This window comes from Anoplolepis gracilipes, chromosome 2, assembly GCF_047496725.1.
Source record: "Anoplolepis gracilipes chromosome 2, ASM4749672v1, whole genome shotgun sequence".
In the NCBI taxonomy this organism is placed as follows: Eukaryota; Metazoa; Arthropoda; class Insecta; order Hymenoptera; family Formicidae; genus Anoplolepis; species Anoplolepis gracilipes.
Window position 1 is genome coordinate 14,356,600 of NC_132971.1, and position 23,319 is coordinate 14,379,918.

General features: G+C 28.4%; 1 protein-coding gene across 6 annotated transcripts; it reads right to left on the reverse strand.

The window, feature by feature from the left end:
* Positions 1-1,403: 1,403 nt before the first annotated feature.
* Pcb (Pyruvate carboxylase) lies at positions 1,404-22,971 on the reverse strand. Of its 6 annotated transcripts, none has more exons than XM_072910673.1 (14): positions 22,832-22,971; positions 12,033-12,596; positions 10,527-10,846; positions 10,259-10,409; positions 8,938-9,149; positions 8,019-8,221; positions 7,451-7,712; positions 6,659-6,977; positions 5,302-5,352; positions 3,969-4,436; positions 3,431-3,820; positions 2,749-3,184; positions 2,249-2,645; positions 1,404-2,009 (listed from the first exon to the last, which is right to left on the reverse strand). In XM_072910673.1, the coding sequence occupies exons 2-14, from the start codon at positions 12,163-12,165 to the stop codon at positions 1,761-1,763; spliced, it is 3,591 nt and encodes a 1,196-aa protein (XP_072766774.1). In that variant the 5' UTR covers positions 12,166-12,596; positions 22,832-22,971; the 3' UTR covers positions 1,404-1,760. The 6 variants fall into 6 exon arrangements, with proteins under 6 accessions (XP_072766774.1, XP_072766777.1, XP_072766775.1 ...); XM_072910676.1 differs by lacking the exon at positions 22,832-22,971 and adding an exon at positions 22,663-22,681; XM_072910674.1 differs by lacking the exon at positions 22,832-22,971 and adding an exon at positions 13,744-14,021.
* Positions 22,972-23,319: the final 348 nt, after the last annotated feature.

The window sequence follows — 23,319 nt, forward strand, 5'->3', positions numbered from 1 at the left end:
ATATACACAAAAGAAATATTTTTTTTTTTTTTTCAAAACTATATATAGTTTAATTTAAAATTTGAAACAAAATTTAAAAAATAATATATAGATTATTAATTGTAATATATAATTTTTTCTTGGCTTTATGGACAAGGAGAGGATATTATAAAATGTGAAAGATTTATTTCCAAAAAATAAATTACCATTCGAAAGAAAACGATTTTTTATAAAAAAGTAATGTGAATATGATAGACATAAACTATAATTTTATATTTCGCATCTGTTATATTTGTATCCTACAAATGCAATATTTACATCACTTTTCCAAAAATCACTTTTTGAAATAAATATATCGCATATGAGAGTTTACAATAACAGAAATGTCAAAATATTACTATAAGAATTCATGGTAATTTATATATATATATATATGTTTATATAGATTTATTTCCTATTCTTTTGAATATGTTTATGTACTATTAAATAGTATATCTTTTCTCAATAACAATTTGCCTAAAATTACGTGTTAAAATAGTTATAAAATTATAAAGAATATGAATATTCATACATGTATTGTCTTGTTTATTTTTTTTTTTTCTTTGCTAAAGGTAATCTTTTTTTAATCGATGATTTCTTCTTTATTAAAAGACGTAACATTTGATCTTGATCTTGAAGACAAAGACAAGGTTTTTCAAAAATAGTTTCGTCTTTGTTCCCCGAATGTTTTTTTCATGTACTTGCTAAGTCATTCGTGAAGGCTTAGCTTCAATTATCGTAATTAAATTACCAGGGTGATCGCTTATATTATACACGCTACAATTAATATAAAATCTGAACAGAGAAAAAAAGGTTTGTTTTTTTTCATTCTTGTATACGTTGTTCATCATAGATAAAACTAATCATGCCGATCTAATCTATTTATATAAATTATGCATATTTGAATATTGATATCGATGCACTAAAAATAATTAAGTTTAAGAAATTTTTATAATTTTTACAATCGATGTTTCCTTTCTCTTTTCAAGTGTATCGATTTTATTTCAAATTGATCGCAATTGTATTTTTCTTGCAAACCTATATGCTTTATTTATCGTTATATTTTAAAATATATAAAAAGAATGTATATTTTTTCGTATAATCAAATATGAAATCACAAGTTTTTAACAAGTACTTAACTACTTATTTTATATAATAGTCTCGATAAATGGATTATATTGGAAATTTTTATTATCAAATTTTAAAAATTAAATTCCTAAGAGAGTGAATTTTCTTAAATTAGTGAGAATGAAATCTATCCATTTGATATTAATTGATATTACTTGGGCTTCATTTGATTATATCACATTAATTGTTTAATTAGTCTAATATATAGAAAAACAGTATTTAATATAGCATATCTTCTACATAGGAGAAATATATGATTTTATAAGAAATATATAATCTTTAATAAATAGAATAATATACATTACAAGAGTTTTTCAATATACAAAAATTCATTTAGAATAAAGAATTGTATTTGTTTACTTGGCTATTTAAATATAGTGATTGATGATTCGGAACAAAATAAAAAATCATATCCATCTACAGGACGTTAAAATAGCATTTAACAAAAAAAAAAACTTAATTCAAATTTTATATGCCAAAGATTTCATATGATGGAGATTTTATCTTTCATACGCATAATCGAAGGAAACAGTTTTTGCAATAAATATATCTGTCATTTTTATGCGAAGAAGTTGCGAATTGACTTGCAGGAACAGTTTCATCAATACGAGAGTTTATTCGAATGTCAAGATGAGATCATCTCCTTCAAGTCTCATACCCAAGTTAATATCAAGACTTTTAATTTTTCCTGCTCTGGGCGCCTGTACGACCATCTCCATCTTCATGGCGGATAATACGACTAATGGTACTCCTTTTTCCACGGTATCGCCTACTTTTATCCTGATATCGATTACTTCGCCGGGCATTGGCGCTCCTAACTGATTGTTGTCGCCTTTTACAGCTTTCGGATGCACATGAAGTTCCTGCAATAAAAATATTATACATTGAAAGTGACATTTATTTTAATTATTAAATATTTAACTGCTATTTTATTATAACTTTGCTCTTGATGGTAATCTCATTTTTTAGTGATAATATTATTTCAATTTTACTCTAATTATCATCTAATTTTAATTTTATCTTAAGTATATTATAATTTCACTGAAGTATGACAGGGTGACAATGTATAAAGTAGTATCGAAAGTTCATAAGTCACATTTACCTTGACAGCCTCTTTATCCTTAATAAATACAGATCTCAGCTGGCCATTCATCTCGAAGAATACCTCGCGTTCGCCATTCTTCGTGAGATCCTCGGCAACCGCCAAAGTTTTGATACCGAGAGTTTTACCTTTCTCAATTGTGACATCAAATACTTCTCCCACTTTAGGTCCCGTAAGAAAGATTCTGGTCTCTAATTTATCTACCGGTCCAAATTGTTCTTTGAAATTCAAATAGTCCGTCGTTACTTTAGGATAAAGCGCGGCCGACATGACGTCCTTTTCCGTGACGTGTGGATGAGATTCTTGCAACTCTTTCTTCAAGGTGGCGAAGTCGAGCGGTGCCAAACTCGCACCTGGTCTACCCTGCACGCGTGGCATATCCTTGAGAACTTTTGATCTGGATACATTACGAATGCAAATTAATTTAATGAAAAATCACTGAAAGATAACCATTTTCGTTACTATAAGCGCATTGTGTTCGTGTGCGAAATACTTCTTACCTCAATGGCTCAGGGAATCCTCCGTGAGGTTCACCAATAGCACCCTGAAGAAACTCTACCACCGATTTCGGAAACGATAATTCCTCCGCTCTCTTCAGTACGTCATCGGCCGTTAGTTTATTCTGAACCATAAATTGCGCCAAATCACCGACAACTTTAGAGCTTGGCGTGACTTTAATGATGTCACCAAGCAAGAGATTGGCTTGCCTATACGCCTTTTTCACGTCTTCAAAGAATTCACCTAGACCGAGCGAATAAGCTTGGAATTGCAAATTTGTGTACTGTCCACCAGGAATTTCATTGAGATAGACATCGGCATTTCCAGACTTCATCGTTGTTGTACATTCGAAGGGTGCATAAAGTGTTCTCGTTTGTTCCCAATAGGCGGAATATTCCGAGATGTCAGAGAGATCCAGTTTTGTGTCAATGTCCGTTCCTATCATGATGTTAATTAAAAATTTTATTAATTTTATAATTTTAATTTAATTCTAATATAATATTATAATTTTTATTATTTTTAGTAAATTAACAAGGCTTATTTAAGTAACGAGTATAATTGATGCTATTTCATTAATTTTCACATTTAAAATTAAATAAAAATTGTTATCAAAATATAAAATTAAATGGAAAATTATTTTAGAAGTTAATAAAAAAAAACAAAAATTAATATTTTTAATTATACCCTGAAGAGAAGCAACAACGGCGCCCATAGAAGGTTGACTAGTCATGCCAGACATGCTATCAACAGCAACGTCCACAACGTCGGCACCGCTCTTTGCACAGGCTAACATGGAGGCTACTCCGGCTCCAGCGGTATCATGCGTATGTATATGTAAAGGTACATCCGGATGCTTTTGCCTGATCGCGTCAATCAGTATCTCGGCTGCTCTTGGTTTGAGCAATCCGGCCATATCTTTAATCGCCAGAACATGAGTGCCCGCTTTGACCAACTCATCCGCCAAATCAGTATAATATTTCAAGTTGTATTTCGTACGATTCGGATCACTTACATCACCCGTATAGGAAATTGCCGCTTCAACGATACCACCAGCCTTTCCAGCGGCCTCCATACCTGAAAAGTAACTCGAATTCAATAATGAAATTTTAATGAGAAAACATTCGATCGGCTTTGTAATATAAATTAAAATAAATAAGAATATTTATCTCGAGAATATGTTTTATTATTAATTCACGTTATAATTAAATTTCCTCAAACTCACCAACGATAAGATTTGGCAGATAATTGAGCGAGTCGAATACCCTGAAAACATCCATACCGGTCTTTACAGCCAATTCACAGAATTTAAAGACTACGTTGTCAGGATAGTTTGTGTATCCCACAGCATTAGCGCCTCTTAATAACATTTGGAACGGGATATTAGGAATAGCCTTGCGCATTTCCTCCAATCGTTCCCAAGGGCACTCATGGAGGAACCTTAAGGCCACATCAAAAGTCGCACCACCCCAGTTTTCCAACGAATAGAGGTTGTTGAATTTGTGGGCGACAAATGGAGAGATCGTTAACAGATCGTGCGATCGCACACGAGTTGCCAGAAGAGATTGATGAGCATCACGGAATGTTGTGTCCATTAAAAGAAGACCTTTGTGTTGTCTGATAGCCTTGGCGAAGGCTTCCGGACCTTGCTGCTTATAAATATGACGAAATCCTTTCGGAGGATCCAAAATATCTGAAAAAAAGCACAGAAAAAGATTAATTTAATGCTGAATTCTAAAAAGACTGGATCATTATTTGATACGTGCTGTTGTTAATAAGCGCGAAAAAGTACTTTTAAGAAGCGATGGATTATCGGCATTTATCACTGATTCAAAATAAATAAAAAGGAATCAATACAAAATAAATTATTTATAAAGTAAATATGTTTGTAGTTATTATATAATTTTTAATATTGAATTATATAAAGTATTTTGAATATTTATAAATATTTAAAACATCTTTTTCTTTTTGAATATTAACTATCTATATTGACTATTTTTTATTGTATATATACTCTTTTCTGCAATTATACTATACTATACTATATGTGAAAATTCTTATTGTCATTAAATATTGTATATAGCATCATTAAGCATATTTTTCTATTCGAAGAATGGTACAAAATTTAAAATAAAAAGATATTTTATAATTATATATTTACAGGCAAACTCACAGCACATTTACAAATTAATATTGTTACATAACTAAATAATAAATTCACGTTTTAATATATGTTATATATATAGTAATTTATATTATTATTAATTATATATATAGTAATTTATATTATTATTAATAGCACTTATTAACAATTATTTATTTATTTTTTTACTATCTTATCCAGTATATTAAATTCTGTTAAATTTGATAAAAAAATAAATCAATTAAATTTCAATAAATATAATTTTGCTAATCTGAAAAAAAGAATAAATCAAAAAATAAATAAAATTTTGCTTTGTTATACTATACCTATGTTCAGTTTATCTTCTCAATCTGCACAATACTGGATTTTAATACAAGCTAAAAAAAAAAGACATGATATAATACTGTAACTATACCTGGTGCATCGGGATCATTGGTCTCTTCTGCAGCTGCAAGCTTAGCAAAGTCTAAAAAAATTGCCAAACAAAAAAAATAAAAGCATGCTATAAACAATGAAGTGTGCATGTATGAGGAGGAAATTAATATATCTAAAATTGTAAGTCACTATGTAAAAATAGTAAACCTTCAAATATCTTGGAAGATTTTCAGGATTTATTTTGATTTATTGGATATTTGTCCCACTCGTGAAGCATACTGTATATTGATGACATTTTAATTATCAGTCAATTTTTCTTTAATTGTAAAATGAGGTAATTGAAAATTATTGACAAATAATATTAATCGCTAACGAGAGAAAAACAGCATGCTTTCTTATTATTATTATTATTATTATTGTGTTACTAATGTAATGACGATAAGTAGAGACATATGAAGATGTTTTGTAACCCCATTTCCTGATTCGCACAATGTGCAGTGTGCTTAATGCAACGCGGTGCAGTAATCACGCTTGAATTTAAAGACAAGAACACACCAGAAATAAAGATATAACATAAAGATCTTTGTATAATGTTTCAATTGAGTGTTTCTGTAAACCCAGCAAAGAAAGCAGATACAGATTATTATCGATAAGCAAAAAGGATGTTTATTATTTCTTTATAAATATATGTTTACGTTATTATTTGCTATCATTAAAAAATAAAAAAGTACAATGATTAAAAATTAATTTTAAAAAAGTGTTCATACGTAACATTAAACATATTAAATTTGATATTTGTAAATCTGTAAGAATATTAAACGAGAGTAATGTCTCTGTATATTAGAAAACATAATGCATAATGAGAATATAAAAATATTTTTTAATCAATTTTTTTTACTTATTTATTAATAAATTGAAAATTATTAAGATCCTACAGTTTTGAAAAATATCATATCTTTAGAATTTTAATAAATATTTAAAAATTAATTTAATTTAATAACGTATATCAATGTAAATCAATTTGATCAAAGAATTAATGAACATCCCATTCACATAAAAAAATTAAAAAAAAAGAAAAAAATACAACCCCTTTTGCTGACCCACGCATGAAGACACATCCTCTATACGCTTCTGTTCTAATTACTAATAATTTTGTCACATAATATAGATCAAACGTTTAAAGGCCAAAATTTATAATAAGGCTCGGATTCGGTTATCGAATTCGGTGTTCTATGATTATATTTTAACAAGTATATATTTTAAATAGGAATTGCATCACTGAAGTGCAATATATTATGTCATTTGGATATAAATGACGTTTGGGATGTTTTAGTCGGCATTACCCCAGATTATGCTATTAATTAGTAACCAATATTTATTAACAACCGATCGTATACCTAGAGCAATCTGAGGAATATGCGGTTTGATGTCCGCTGGCTTCAGCTGAGTAGCTAATGGTGTACTTGGACCGTTCACTAAAACCGAACCGAGATAATTTAACAACTTCTGGGCTCGATTCTGGCTTGGCTGCAACTGAAACAGCTGAGGATGCTCGTCGATGAAGTATGTATCGACGATACCATTGAGGAACTTTTGATTTTCCAAAACATTTAATAGAAAAGGAATATTTGTCTTCACTCCGCGCACACGGAATTCACGAAGAGCTCGATTCATCTTGGCGGAAGATGATTGAAGATCGCCAGAATGGGCGATTACCTGAACAAAGCAGATAACATTTATATTTCTCAAATATAAGATCTTTTTGCATTGTACATTTTGAAGAATGGCTTTCAAATAAAAAATTCTTCATATAAATATACTTAAAAATTTTCCGAGTAGATGATAATGATATCATGTATCATTTATTTTAATTATTAAAACTGTTTAGATGATAAAAATTAGTTGAGCTATATTATATTATAATAAAATAATAAACTACATTATTAAAATTTAAACAAAATATTCAATAATGAATTATCTGTTAAAATTTTTATAAATTTTATTTAAGTAATAATATTAAATAATAATAATAATATTTTATTTTAATTATTTTAACAGGTAATACTGAAGATGAATGAATATTTCTATACAAAATATTTATGTGTTTTTTTGTATTAATTTGTATTAAAAATAAGAAATATATCTGGTAATATATTATAATAACCATTTTTTATGCTTGTTAATTTTACCTTAACGAGAAGCGAATCATAATATGGTGAGATTATAGCTCCGGCGAACGCGGAGGCTCCATCCAATCGGATGCCCATGCCTTCGCCAGAACGGAAGACTTCTATTCTTCCAGTATCCGGTTGGAAGTTCTTAGCTGGATCTTCTGTAGTCACTCGGCATTGAATCGCGAATCCTTGAGGCGTAATTTTTTCTTGTGTCATACCGAGCTCCGGTAATGTCATGCCTTCGGCAATTCGAATTTGAGATTGCACAAGATCGATTCTGAAGGAATAAAAAACGATATAAATAATGTAACATAATTGACCAATGTAAAAATTAAATGAATATATACAATATTATATCGGTTGAGTAAAAAGTAAATTATATTGTATATATTACAATTATATATATATATATATATATATATATATATATATATATATATATATATATTTGTTCGTTAGAAACGAATAAAGAAGAGACATTATCATTGACAAAGAGGCTGAAGAGAGGATGTCGTGATCGAATATAAAAATGTAAAAAGAGATATGTATTTATCTCTTTTATTTTTTACATTTATCTTATTACCCGGTTATTTCCTCGGTTACTGTATGTTCAACTTGTAATCTAGCGTTGACTTCAATGAAATAAAAATTTCCAGATTCGTCGACCAAGAATTCCACAGTACCGGCATTTGAATAACCAACATGTCTTGCCAATTTAACTGCATATTCGGTCATTTTATCACGAATTTTTGTTGATAATCTTGGAGCTGGCGCGATCTCGACTACCTGCAAATTTTACGAGAAAGCTATGTTTTTATAAGTCGGACATTGCATTTTGTAAAACCGAGTGCGTGTTATTAATTTGAAAACTACTTGATCTTATGCATACTTGCGGACTATTACATGTAATCACGAATTCTATGTGATTGTGTCATTGTCCTTGTTTCAAACAAGATACCCATAGAGAAAGTATGTACTTGCCTTTCATATTCAGGCATCCTTGAGAAAAAGTCTTGTAAAAAATTTATCTACTCCTAATTTGTTAACACGAGAAAATTGCTATCTCAAAGTGATATATTACGATAGCTTGAGCGATAATTTCAAAACATATCTTGTATGATATTTTATGTATTTCCTGTTTCTTTTTAAAATGCTTTACTATTCGAATAACCTTGTGCCATGTTCACAAAATAAGAATTAGTTAACTTTGTTACATAAACTTTGTTGATAAAATATCAGTGAATGGTATTTTTTAAAGTGTGTATTATTAGATTTTTTTCTAATTTATACAAATCAACTACGATTAACAAAGACAAATAAATATTCTTTAAATATTCTTTAAAATAATAATAGAAAAACCTATATGTATATATATCGAAGAATGACAAAATTGCCGAAAATATTGCGACATCAATGGTCAATTATATTTGAACAATTATGTTTAAATAATTGATTATTACGCGCGTTAAATTAAAATTAATATATTATACCGATTTACTGACCTTTTGATGACGACGCTGCACAGAGCAATCACGTTCAAATAAATGCACGACATTGCCTGCGTGATCCCCAAGTAATTGAACTTCAATATGACGTGGTCTTTCAATGAATTTCTCGATGAACATCGCTCCATTTCCAAAAGCAGCTGCAGCTTCGGAAGATGCACGATCGAACATCTCACGCACCTCTTCCATTTGTCTTACGACTCTCATACCTATGTAATAATAACATTTTTTAGAATATCACATTTTGCAACATAAATATACTAAAAAGGAATTAAAGGAATATATATAAATTCATTTTCTTAAAATATAGATAAAATCTTTTGTTATCTTTAATATTTATATTTGTTTTATTTAAGTTAGTGTAAACATTATAAAAGAAATTTCTTATCAACAGTGATCTTTAATTAAGAAAAAAAGAATATTTCCGAACTATCATTTACAACATATTCTAATTTTTAGAAATTTTTCCTTATACATTTTACGTAACATATTTAAAAACCTATTATTAGTCAATATATGTAACTTGCTTTTTTGAAGTATGAAATATGCAAATCTATATATGTATCGTATTGTGCTACTATTGTAAAATAATTTATCCGTATTTTGTATGCAAATATTCACGTTATTCAATAAAGAATGAATGCATTTTCCGTACACTTATGCATTATATAACGGAAAATACATTTCTTGTGTTTATGTGATTTATGTTGTCAATTATGTCTCCAACAATAATAATTTTTTGTTTTATGGTTAAAATGTTTTTATTTTTCACTTATTTAAATATTAATGAATTTAATGAAAGATTATCAAATAATAATTTAAAAAAATAAATCTAATATGCTAGAATAAATAAATCAAAATGCCAGAACATTAAATTATTCTTAAAACAACTTTAAAAGAAAAGTTTAAAAAAACACTCTTTAACAGGAAAAGATTTTATTGCTAACTCAAAGCAATATATTATGACAGCTCAAGTAATAATAATTTCAAATGTATTTTGCGCACTATTCTATGTATTTCCTATATTCTCTCTTTAAAATGTTTTTAGTGATCGAATAATCTTGTCTCATTTTCATAAAATAAGAGTTAACACAGTTAATTTACATAAGCGCTAATTTTGATAAAGTATGAAAAAAAATTTGAGTTATTTAAGATTTAATCATTTAATTAAGACTTAAGTATATACTTTTATCTTAATCAAAATTTTTATAAACTCTTGAAAAAACTATGGATTACTTTATAAAACTACAAATATTTTTTTATTGTATTTAGGTAAACAGAAACGGAATGCTAAGTAAGCTTGATATTCTAAACCTACCTCGTCCTCCACCACCATACGCTGCCTTAAAGATAACCGGAAGCCCATGTTTCATGCAGAATTCAATCGCCTCGTCGGAAGTCGTTACCGGTCCATCTGTTCCTGGAACGATGGGCACCCCAGCTTCAATCGCGGCTTGTCTAGCAGCCACCTATCGATTGGACGTACATACCATACTTTTGACTTCTGGCTCAAGAATTTTTGGAGAACTACGAGTATTTGGAGAATCAATGATATTGGAATCTTGTGGAATTAAGGATTAAAATACCTTGTCTCCCATTTGCTGAACGACTTTAGGACTAGGTCCGATGAATCTGATACCAGCATCAGTCACCGCTTGAGCAAAATCTGATCTCTCTGAAAGGAAACCGTAACCGGGATGTATGGCGTCGATATTGTTCTCCTTAGCAACTTGAATGATCTCGGGGATATTCAGGTAAGCTTGAACAGGAGGCAATCCCTTGCCTACTAAGTAACCTTCGTCCGCTTTCTGCCGGTGCATTTGCATCTTATCTTGCTCCGAATAAATCGCCACGGAGCGAATACCGAGCTCCGAGCAAGCGCGAAATACGCGAATGGCGATTTCTCCTGTAACATTATTAAATTTACGCGTTAAAATTTCAAATATGTATAATTGTAAAAAGTCGGATGTAGGAGGAATTTAAACACGTATTATTTTTTAACTGAAATATTTGTGCAATAGCGTAATAAATAGAAATAAATAAATAATAATTAAATCAAATTTAAAAATTTTTGAAGATAATAAAATGTTATCATTCTCTTTTGTGTGAAATTTATTGAAACATCACGCGGAGTTTACGTGTTGTAAGATACGGATTAATTAAATGGAGTGTCTAACAACTAGCAGAGTGCTAGACTCTCGTTAGTTCTAAATCATTTCATGCTAGTTCTAAATCAGGAATAACACTGTTACATTTCTTCTTGATTAATCACATAACCTTGTTCTACAAAAATGAGTAAGTTCCTAACAACATTCATTAACTTGTCAATTGTGCTCGAGAAAATACAGTGTTTTTACAATTATTTACAATTACTTAGGAAATGTGTGATAATTCTTTTCTATTATTTACAGTATTAAATATTAATAAATTTGTAATGATTATTATAACAATTGTGTAGAACATAACATAGAATAAAAACGGATATTAATGATTATAGGCATTGCTATAAACACATGTGTTAATGAGTCTGTGATGTTACTGAGAATTTTATAATAACACGTATCTACAAATCTTATCAGTTTTCGTAAGACATAAGACATACAAGTTCGTTGTATTTTGTAAGACATACAAGATAAGTTGTATTTATGTTTTACGATTTTTCGAAATCTGTTTGCATATGAAAGTCATTAAGTAGTTTTATAGATTAATAAAATAGATACCAAGTTTGATATCGAAAATATTTTAGAAAATGAAAATCACGCAAGATTTCATAATGTGTAAAAATAAGAAAACAGAAAAATTATTTTAACTAATAGTTATTAGTTCGTAGAATATGTCTTGCTATAAAAAAAAATCATAGAAGTGGCAACTGCACAGCAGTAAATATAAAAAATGTTGATATGGTAATATAACAGCAATATTATTACTTGTACTTGTGTATGTATATATAATGCAATGATGTTATATGTGTTTTTAATTTATTAAAAGAAATTAGAAAGTTAAATCTTATAAAGAAGAGACTTTTGACATTTTCTATTTTTTAAAAAAAAGGCTTAATTTTTTTTAGCAAGAATTAATGTCAATTTATTTACCTCGATTGGCGACGAGGACACTCCTGATTGGTCTGTATTCTACATCTGCGGCGAAGTATCTTGCAGCGATCTTCCATATTTGTAAAGCACTTCTGTGTTTGCTTAACGATTGATGAGCGCGTATGGAATGCATTTTGTCGATTGCTGTATTCTCGTTAAAATCACACTATTATCACTAGTTTGGTATTCTAATTTGAATATCGTATAAAAATTAAAAGCTAAATTTATTTATCTATACTTAATTATTTTATCCTTGCAAAATAGATTATTTTCTTATTGATATATTAGGCCGCTTTAAATATTTATGACTAGTATTTGTGTTTTAAGCTATGTTGTTTCCGCGCACGTGTTTCGTTCTTTAAGCTCAAACTCGACAAATGATCTCCGTTTCGTTGCGATAAGGATGTCTCCGATAGTTATCGTTAAGAGCAGTTTCCAGTTTATTGAAATACTCGTCTCACAACGCAGTAGTTTTCATTATGCACTAAAACGTCACTCTTTATTTCCTAAAATAAGATATCATTTATTTATGATGTTGTTCTCTACCAATTATTTCTGGTGTTTCTGAAACAGATAAAGGATTTTCCTTAAATATAATTGCATGTATATATGTATGTGTGTGCGTGTGTGTGTGTGTTTATATATATATGTGAAAATGTTCGAGAGTATCGCGGTGGAAAATGAGCAATATTCTAAACCTTTTTCAACGGCACAATTTTATCTACTTTTTTTGTTCCTTTTATTAATTTTGTAACACACAAACAAACATTTAAGAAAAATAAAGATATGTACAAGTAATTTACAAGAAAAGTTAATCGCGAGAGATTAAAGTTTGTCGAAAGTGACGATTATAGCGATACGTGAAAGCTGCGACAAATCGAAAGAAGGGTAGTGCAGCGAAAGCGGCGATCGTGAGAATACAATAAATAAAGATGCGGTGCGGCGAACGATATTAGCGAAGCGGTTTCAAAGCGGTTTAGCTGTAGAAAAGCCGATTTATTTTTTGTCGATGCTGGTTTATAGTCGAGAAAATTGAGGATGTTAGCCAATTACTTTCGAATTTTTGAGTGTCGTTAGAACCAAAAAAAGATGTTTTTCGACTTTATTTGTGAGATTTGTTTATAAGATTTATTTATTTTTGGTGGTAGAGAGACCTTTTCTTGAATGTTCTGAGGACACTCATGCAATTGATTGTATAGCGAAAAACGATTAATTTTCGTAATAATCTTTGAATGTAAATGCTGTTTAATCGCAATTGACACGCACGAAATTTCATATCTCAAACATATATGTATATATTAATATATTGTATTGTGTATTTTATATATATATATATATATATATATATATTTTATAGATTATTTAAAACACAGTAATATATCCTTTGCATACATGATAGTAGCACAGATTGCGTAAAATTAATTTTATCTTGTAATTACTTAATTTCATATGAAGTGAGATTTACTCAAGTTATTTAATTACATTAAATTTTCTTCTACACATTTAAATTGTTATTAGAGAGAATTCTTTTTTGTTTTAAGGAAACTTTATCTATTATATTATGATAGAAAACAATTGTGCGCGCGATGGACAGCGAAGAAGGCTCGTGAAAATCACGGATCCTATAAGTCCAACGTTCTCCTAAACTTACTAATCGATCTGCAATAAAATGATCTTATTGGCAAAATTATAACTATTTACACTTATTTACAGGTTGAATTACTGATGGTTCGTTACTGTGTTGCACCAAACTGCAGCTGCAATAAGACGTGGCCGGTGCGACTTTGACGCGAACGTTAAAACGCAAAAGTAATAGGTGCGTTGATTAGTACGCGGAGATTAAATTTGCTGTCCGCAAGCTACGGTTATTCGAAGAAAGCAAAGACCTTGAATAGTTAACACGAATTTTGCAAAAGAGAGGATCACACTCTATCGCTTCGGAGCTCGAGTTCAAGTGCGAAGCGGCGAGGAGCGACCGCGCGAAGGAGCTTTTATAAGCTAAAAATTCGAGACTTTTCTAATTTTTTTTCCGTTGTTAATCTAAACATTGATCAAAGTCATCCTTTGTTAAAGTAACTTTTTTGTTGTTGTTTGTCGCTCATCCGGGTGACCGTTTTGTGACAAGCATCTTTTGATTTTAAGTCACGCTATGATTTGTTGCGCACGGATTACGCTGCGCTCACTGATTTGTTTGCGCAGCAGTCGGCGCGCGTCGGCTCGGCGGCGCGGCAATTACGAATCGCTCGTAGCGCTATGCTCTTCGTGAGCGTTTATTTAAAGTAAATTAAATTATCCTAATGATTATTTAATTATCGGCTAATTACTGCATTTTTCCTCCCTTTCTTTTCAGGGCTTGTTCTTTTGTGAACAGCAATATTTATTATTTTTTATATATTTTTTAAAGAGATCAACCTACTTTTATTTCTTATTAAGTAATATTTTATTTAAAATCTTTTTTAATTATAAATTAAAAAATTAAAAATTACAAAAAAATAGTTGCTAATAAAAGCCAATCATAAGCGCAGATATATTGACATTAAAAGATTAAGAAAAAGTTTCTGACATAAACAAAAAAGAAACAATATAAAATAATCACGAGTCAAAAAAGATATTGAACTATATGCTGAAGATTGTCTTCAAATTAGATCATTGACGCATTGAGGCTGACATTGAGCATAATGTTGTATGCGAATGAATTGCAAGCGTAAATCTAAATCAACATGTTAGTGTAGTTTAGCTTACGATACGGTATTTATTGATATACCATCGTATTTCTGATATATCAACCAACTACTTTAACATGATATAGTCACGTGTAATGGATTCACGTTACTTGAACGTGAAGGAAATGCACAGCGCAGAAACATTCTCGCGAAAATGTACCTTGCAATAAATAAATGCGCAATCATACGTATTAAATATATCAAGAATAAAGTAGATAATGACTATATGCATAATACAAACAAGAAATAACAAAACAAAACAATCAAATACGTTTAATGTTATTAATGACAATTAACGATATATTTATTATGTTTATAAGTTATAAAAAAATATTAAATATTGATAGAATAAACTTTACATATAGAAAGTAATAATGAAAGAATATTATTTAAAAAATATTTTATATGAGTATAACGTAAAGATAAATTTAGTACAATTAATATACATTAAATTTATCCTGAACATTTATAAAAAATTGTACGTTCAACTTTAAGTTATGTTTAAATAAAATTGTGTCTAAATAACTTGTTTTCATATTTATTCATATTTTTTCATATAATTTATTTCTATATGTGAAGTTTATTTTATCAATATATTTAATATTTTCTTTTACAACTTATAAACACAATAAATATATCGTTAAGAGTGCTAATGTGCTCTTTGTGACAATGATCATATGCATTCTCTCTAAAGCGGCACGATCAATGGTCAATGACCATTCAATAAGTTATCAATTTATTACTACTAAATCGTTCTAGTGACGCAATATCACTTTATGGTTTTTTAATATATAGTTATTATTTGTATATGAAATTTTTTTTTAATAAAAGAATATTTTTGTGAGTTTATTCTTAAATATATTTTATTAGTAATATAAAATGTTTACTAATGATAGAGAACATATTAAAACACACATCAATACCAATCAAAGATCGCACGACAATAAATTGGCTCAATAAATTTCATGAAGAAGTGTGACAATTTGCATTTGATTCATCTACAGCATTGATTTTTTGCTTATCTACATCATTGATTTATCGCGTTTACGTAAATCTTTACTTTATGCTGTCGCGCTTACATAAAGGATATAAATATTTCATGCAAAAAAAATATTAAATGAATATAATGCATTAAAAGGTTATTTGCACGCATGAGATGCAACAAAATATAAACTGCAATGTAATTAAAAATTGGTGAGGTGCAAGGAATATTTATTTCAAGGATAAACTCTGTTCTTTACTTTAAATATTGCGATGATAGTAAAATTTAGAAAGTAGCATAGTTTATATTTTAACGATTTAAATAATATATTGAGCTATTTTAATGATCAATAAAGTAATTGAACAATCAATAAGGTAATTGAATTATTAATATCGAAAAAACAATGATCTGTAAATCTCTAAATATTTCATTTATCTGAAAATTTTATTTAATTAAGAATATTTTATTTAATATTTAATTTGATTAATTCTTCTGTTTTAAATTAATGTTTTATATGTAAATTTAAAAACACTAGAAAATAAATTAATAATAATAAATTAATTAATATTAAAAATTAATAATTAAATATATTTGAATATTAAATGCATTAGTTATTTTTAGATAGAAAAAGTGTCATGCTAAAAAATATATATTTATATTATATATAGATAATCGATGTTATCTATCAATGTTGCGATAACCACAAGAAAACCAAGATGTATTTTCCTGTCTCCAGATAAAAGTGATTCATATCAATTAAATCCATTGCCTGACGCATAACAAGCGATAAAGAGAATAAATGGTGCCTTTTGTAATACCGGAATTACCGGAAAAATCACGTGTCATGCCGATAAGAAGTACTTTTGTATATCCACCAATACACAGATCTAATACCTTCCATTCAGGATGCATTTTGCCATTTATAAGACATATATGTATATGCTGTAAGAATGTATGTCAGGCCAGTCAGGCGAATCTTTATGCAATGAAAATGATTTCGTTGTTATTTGTCATCAAATAGAAGAAATAAACTTTTGAAATAATTATGAATATAAATATGAATTAATCATCAGGACAACTGATATATTCTCTAAGAATTTTAATTTAGTAATAAATATTACTTAACGGAAATAAATTAGTATGACATATTATATTGTATATACGTATAATGCACCATTTTAAATGCCCAAGACAATCTTGAAAAATATGGAAAATACGAAAAAAATGTCAACAAACAAAAGTTGTTTAACTTACAAAAGATAAAAGCTATTTTATCTTTTGTATTATTAGTTATTAGTTATTAGACTTCGGGTGTACGTGTTAAGTTCATGTAGAGGTTAATCTTGTATTTTTAAGATTTTTGAAATTACTCTGATTTTTTTATATAAATTAATTCCTCGCAATATTGAATAGTTTATGAAATATTTTATACTTTAATTTGGCATAATTTTATATAGACTATGAAATATCTCATAAAATATTCATTTTTCAATTATCGTTTTCTCACATCTTTCATGTTTTAAGATATTTAAAATGGCACACTCTGTATAATATCATGATTTATAAAATAAAACATTAATATTCTTAAAAATTACTGTATAATAAATTAATTATAATAAAAATGATAATATTCTATCTATTACATGTATTATTACATATAGTATATAAGTATATCATTTATCCTATATATACAATATCATTACATAAAATAAAATTGCCTGATAAATAACGTATATGTAATATTAGTTATAAATAATGTTATGAAAATTGCGTGATATGATTTAATCATAAAATATATAAATGGAAGACATTTTTATTTGAATTCTATCTGTATTTCTATCCGATCTCATGACATCTTTTTGCGTCAGCGACAGTCACTTGTAAATGTAATCATACAATCAGCATTTTGAAATTTCTTTGCTCTTTCGAATCTACGAATTTTCACCAGATTGTGTTTTTATAAATATAATCTCGATCGACTTCAAAACTTTCGATCGCCGTAACAAACTATCGATTACGAAATCGAAACATCTATAACATTAATCGCGTGAACTATTCACCTCTCATTCGCAAAACACGTGTCACTATGTCCTCGATTTCTTTCGTTTTTTTTAATACGCGCAAAATAGATGAAATGCAGCTTTTTTTCTTGAAAATGCAACTGATATTCACGTGCGAACTTTGTGCAGTTGCAATTCCCGTATATTATATAATTATATATATTGCGCTGATAAGACATTAAAATTAAAGTTAATGATCTGGTGACAAAATAAGATAAAACAAATATAATATGAGATATGTATTTGTAATAAGTAAAAACTGACAAAATTAATACATATCATATTAAATGTTATACATGAAAATGAGAAGATATTCGAAAATATAATAAAAACTAAAATAAGAAAATAATTGTTCTATTATGAGAAAAATTTTCAAGATTTTAATATTTTTTATACATATTTTTGCAGTACAACAATATATAACAAAGTAATATTTATTATTATAATGTGTGTATATTTTTTGTTGGCCATATATTATTAATGTTTTCAAAATCCAGAAAAAAATATATCACAATTATTCTTCTACTCAGATGAACATTACAATTATTATTATAGTTAATTTATAAATGAAAACTTTTTATACAATAGATTATAATTGATACAAATTATATTTTATGATATCTCCGTAGTGTAATAACTGTTAGTCAGAACTTACATGAAACTGACCTTGCAACTTAATTAACACGTCTAGTTGAATTCTAAATGTTAGAAAATACAATGTGTATTTACATTTGCACAAAAAGAGAGAGTGTGAATATTTTTAAAGCAGATAATTTTTAAAATGTATTTTATTCTTTATATAATTTAAATTATTTTTATTAATAATACAGTTTAATAATACATGATATTTATATAATATTTTGTTTGCTTTATTTTCTCCATTTTAATATTTTATGCGTAAAAAGTATTTTAACCGTCTTATTTAGTCTTGCTTTGACTGTTTACAAGAAGAATTTATTTTCCAATTATTTTCCGAACATTTTTACTTTTTTTTATTCACTTTTTAAGCTCCCTTCTCAATTCCTATATTATTTATCAAATCTATAATTTATATAAATAAATTAAAAAATAAAAAATTAATTATTATATGAATCTAATTGTAGATTATTGTGACACCTGAAGACTTAAAATTGGATTGTCTGTTACTTTTCTATGTATATATATTTCTATATATATACATATATATAATGTAATTGTATGATTGCAGTTCAATTAAACGATAGTGACCCATGATTGGCTTCATTTTCATCAATCAACCTTTTAAGGTTGGGTGCAAGCCTGAGTTGTGTGTGTGATAATTGAGTATAGTTTCTACATATATAACTGCCGTTGATATTATTTTTGTATATACAAAACGCAGATTTTATACTTATTTATTATTCGATTATTTCCATTGAGACTTTACGATTATGGATTATATAAGTTCAAATCACGTTACTAAATAATTACATAATAAAACAATATTTTAATACAAATAAGTTGTTTACTAAAAATCGATAAACACACTTCTCATTGATAGCATTATGTACCTATTATTGTATTATTAAGAAATATTTATTTATCTATTATTGTCTCAGATATATAAATATATATGAAACACTGTGAAATACTTTTGAATATTGATCCGCAGTAATGACAGCGTCGTGGCGTCAGAAACAGCTGATCCGCTATCTATATATATATATGTATATACACAACATGGTATTTTTATATTATTATTTGTAAGCACATTTGGTATGCAATTAGAATAAATTTAATAATGCAGTAAATGTATTATGATAATTGACTAATTTACTCAATTAGTTTAACGATCTGATTTAATCAAATTAAAAATTAATTGACCATAAATTACTCTTTAATTATAAAAATATTATTAAAAATGACATAATATGATGAATTGTACATACAGTAAAATAATATTAGATATGAAGGGAATTATTTTCACATCAACGATCAATATTTAGTTGTATCATCATTCATCTACGCAAGGAAATATTTTTAATCATACAGTTTGGAACTGCGTGGTAGAGAAATATGACGCACAATATAATCGCAGCAGAGAACAAATAAAAATAGCACGTGCTGCAGAAAAATTATTGGAGTTCATTGGCATCATTTCTTGGCAACTCTTAGAAGAATGATATTATAATAAGAGTGGGTCAATGTGTACACTAGAGCTTTATTGATCCCTCATAATAAAAACTTTATACAGAATCTTGTGAGAAAAAGCTCTGATTTATTATCTAAATATATGTATACATTAAGTAAAGAAAAATGAAAATGATTGTAGACAATATCTTTGCTTTCATTCTTAAAATTAAAAGAAATATAACATGACATATAACATGACATATAAATATATTAAAAAACAAAAAAAAATAAAGTACATCATAAAAAAAGAATTATAGAAAGCAAATGAGATACTTATTATTAGCTTTTGTTCGTTCAATTTGCTGTTCTCTAAATGTAAAATACGATACAAGATGTTCAAGCTGCGTGAGGGCAAAGTTCGTGATAGATATGGTTGCGTAAAAAAAAAGTATGACAGTAAAGTATTGCGAGGGAGAACGAGACAGAAAAATATCAAACAGTCTCGCGTTCATGCTTACGACGCGTTGCGCACGTGCTATCTACAGCTTGCACGTTGCATCACAGTCGTGCGCACGCGAATGAATCTCGAAATGCATCGCGATGAAGGTTACTCGGTCAAAGTAGCGCCTGGTAGTCTGCCTTGATCCACCTGAGTCACTCGTTACTTATTATGATTAATAGAAAAATGGAAAATATTGATATGACTGTGCCATACATGTGAGCCTTTAATTTAGCATATGATTATACATGCGATTCAGGGACAAAGAACTCTAACTATAACCGATAATTGATTGAACTATAGGAGAAAACTGTTTAGAAGAAAATTCAAAAATTATTTAACATAAGATGGAAAATTGTGGCTTTAAAAACTTAGTAAGCAGAATACTTGTATCTCAATTTTTTTCTGATTGCGCGTATTTCTATTGTATATTTAATAAGTTGTATTTAAGACTCGCAATTTTAGTTGAATTATATATAGCGTTGTTATGAGATAGTTAGACAAATATATTTAGCACTGAATATGAAAGCTATCAATAAATGCGTATATACGCTACACATTTTGAAAAAAGTATTAAATCTAACAAAAATTAAATCCTTTTACATTTATTTCTTGCAATTCATTTTTTATATAAAATTATATATTTTTTTAAATGTATTGGTGTAATATAAAGTTTTCTAGTATTTTTATCTACATATGTACACATTTTTTAATAAATTATTGTTTTATTACTTAATTAAGCGCTATATCAATATCTGAATGATTTTCTTAATTTTTATCGTATAAATGTAAAGCAAATATATATAATGTAATTAATGGAAACTGATTATATAAATTCCCCGAATATATAAATTGCCTCGGTCTGGCTATCACATGCAATAACGTTTCTTTCCGTTATCTCTGGGAAAAAAAACACGATTACAATCCACTTTGGGACCCACAATTAGTAAAAAAATTATTTGGATTGCTTATAACTAATTTTTGCTATTCTACTTGTTTCAAAGATTTTTAAGTTCTACTAGCCTATTCTCTCAATTAGTTCCGTCGATATCCAATTACGCAAAGATAATTTTACTTAAAGGCACTAATCAAAATGTTAAGTTGCTTAACTAAAAAAAAAATAGTCAGACTTTCTCCCAAAGTAATTGCAATTTTTAGTTACGCGGAATTAAAAGTAGATTATTTACGTAAAATTAGAGTTAGAGTAATTCAAATAATAGATTACGAATAATTCAAATAATTTGATTACTAATCGTGGGCCTCAAAGTAGGTTGTAACCGTGTTTTTTTTCCCAGAGATGTTTGGTTCCTTTAAAGATGATGCATCTTAATCACTCGGAAAACATTCAAGTTTCAGTCCTTCTTTTAGCGATAAGACCGTAACTCTGATTATTTTTTTGACATATATGCTATTCAATATCGAAGAATGCAACCTTTGACCGTGCACTACTACAAGTTACTACGAACGTAAAAATTTTCTACCATTTATTTGTGAGAAAACTTCTACGACTTTATTCAAGTTAACACTTGTGCACATATGTGCAAATATAACATAATTTTCAATAGCATCAAGATATATATGCACGAGGAATTACTTGCAATTATATAACTTTCAGAAAAAAAGATTAAGTTTGTATATTCTTAAATTGATTATATATTATTATATATCGTTTTGTGTACATAATAAGTTTAATTATAAATTCAAACATATGGCCTTCAACATTAGAAAGTAAATTCGAAAAGGCGTGATATTATTCGTCGAATCATAAGATGTGTAGAAATATATATGTCAAGTGCGTATGTGTGTGTGTATATATAACTATCTTACGATTTAAAACTGAAATTTGTATTTATTAAAGTTTAATAATTTGAAGTGTTTTTTAACACACTCAATTTTATATATTTTAATATCATTAAAAGATAAAACGATATTCAAAATATTATTTCTTTTCCTCTACTCTCATAAAATTTCTCCACGGTTAATTTATCAGTATTTATTAGTGTTACCAATAATATCTAAAATATTATAGTTAAAATCTTATAACTATATTATTTATATATTCCTTGAATATATATCGAGAATTCATCAGTTATTAATTAAAAATACTATAATAGAGATTATGTAAGCATGTCCAAAACGATAAGAATCCATTATTCTCATCTTGCTTCATTTATACAAACGCGGCGTTAACGAAGTATTCACAAGGAAAAATACACGTAATTGGTCGGGAAACAAGTTTTCCTCAACGAACGTCACACTTTAGCTCCACATTTACCATATATCGTTCACTACTCGTGTACACTCGAAGTTCTGACAATGAGAGAGATTATCCACCAAAATAGGTGACGCACGTTAATAAAGGTATTCCAAGTATCAACGACAAAACCGGTCAAGGTGACTGTGCGGACAAACCTGTCGATTTCAGTCAGATTTCGTGTACTTACTGTATTACACGTCGGGAACGTGGTTGGCCAGACTCCGTCCGGCTGAAGTCTAAGCCACACTGAACAGTCTCCCCGGCACACGCGCTCGACGTCTACAGAAATAGAGGTGGCAAGTGGCAATTGGTAGTCGAACTTGCGCCTTGCCTCGTACAAAATATGTATATGTCTACTAGAACGACTGACTGTGAGTGTGCTGCTGCCATCTTTCCGGAGCAAATGCTCGTCTAGCTTTTCTGATTGTTCCCTTCGCAACGAGATTGTCCCTGTTGATTAATATGTTAATATTAAATTCTATTTTTTAACGTTCTCTCTTTCATACTTTTGCTTTAATATAAAAAAAACTATATATTGTATTATTACGTTTTTGAAAAAGAAAAAAATTATAGTGTAGTTAAAAAGTCAGATCAAGAAAATATATATTTACATAAATCAAAATATTTAAGCAACTAAAACGGATATTTAAATAAATAAAAATAATTGTCAAATTG

Coding starts and splice junctions, on each gene's coding strand:
- Pcb (XM_072910673.1), bottom strand. CDS start 12,165: ATGCATTCCATACGCGCTCATCAATCGTTAAGCAAACACAGAAGTGCT. Junction 2,646..2,748: donor GGATTCCCTGAGCCATTGAG/GTAAGAAGTATT, acceptor TAATGTATCCAG/ATCAAAAGTTCTCAAGGATA. Junction 2,010..2,248: donor AGGATAAAGAGGCTGTCAAG/GTAAATGTGACT, acceptor TTTTTATTGCAG/GAACTTCATGTGCATCCGAA.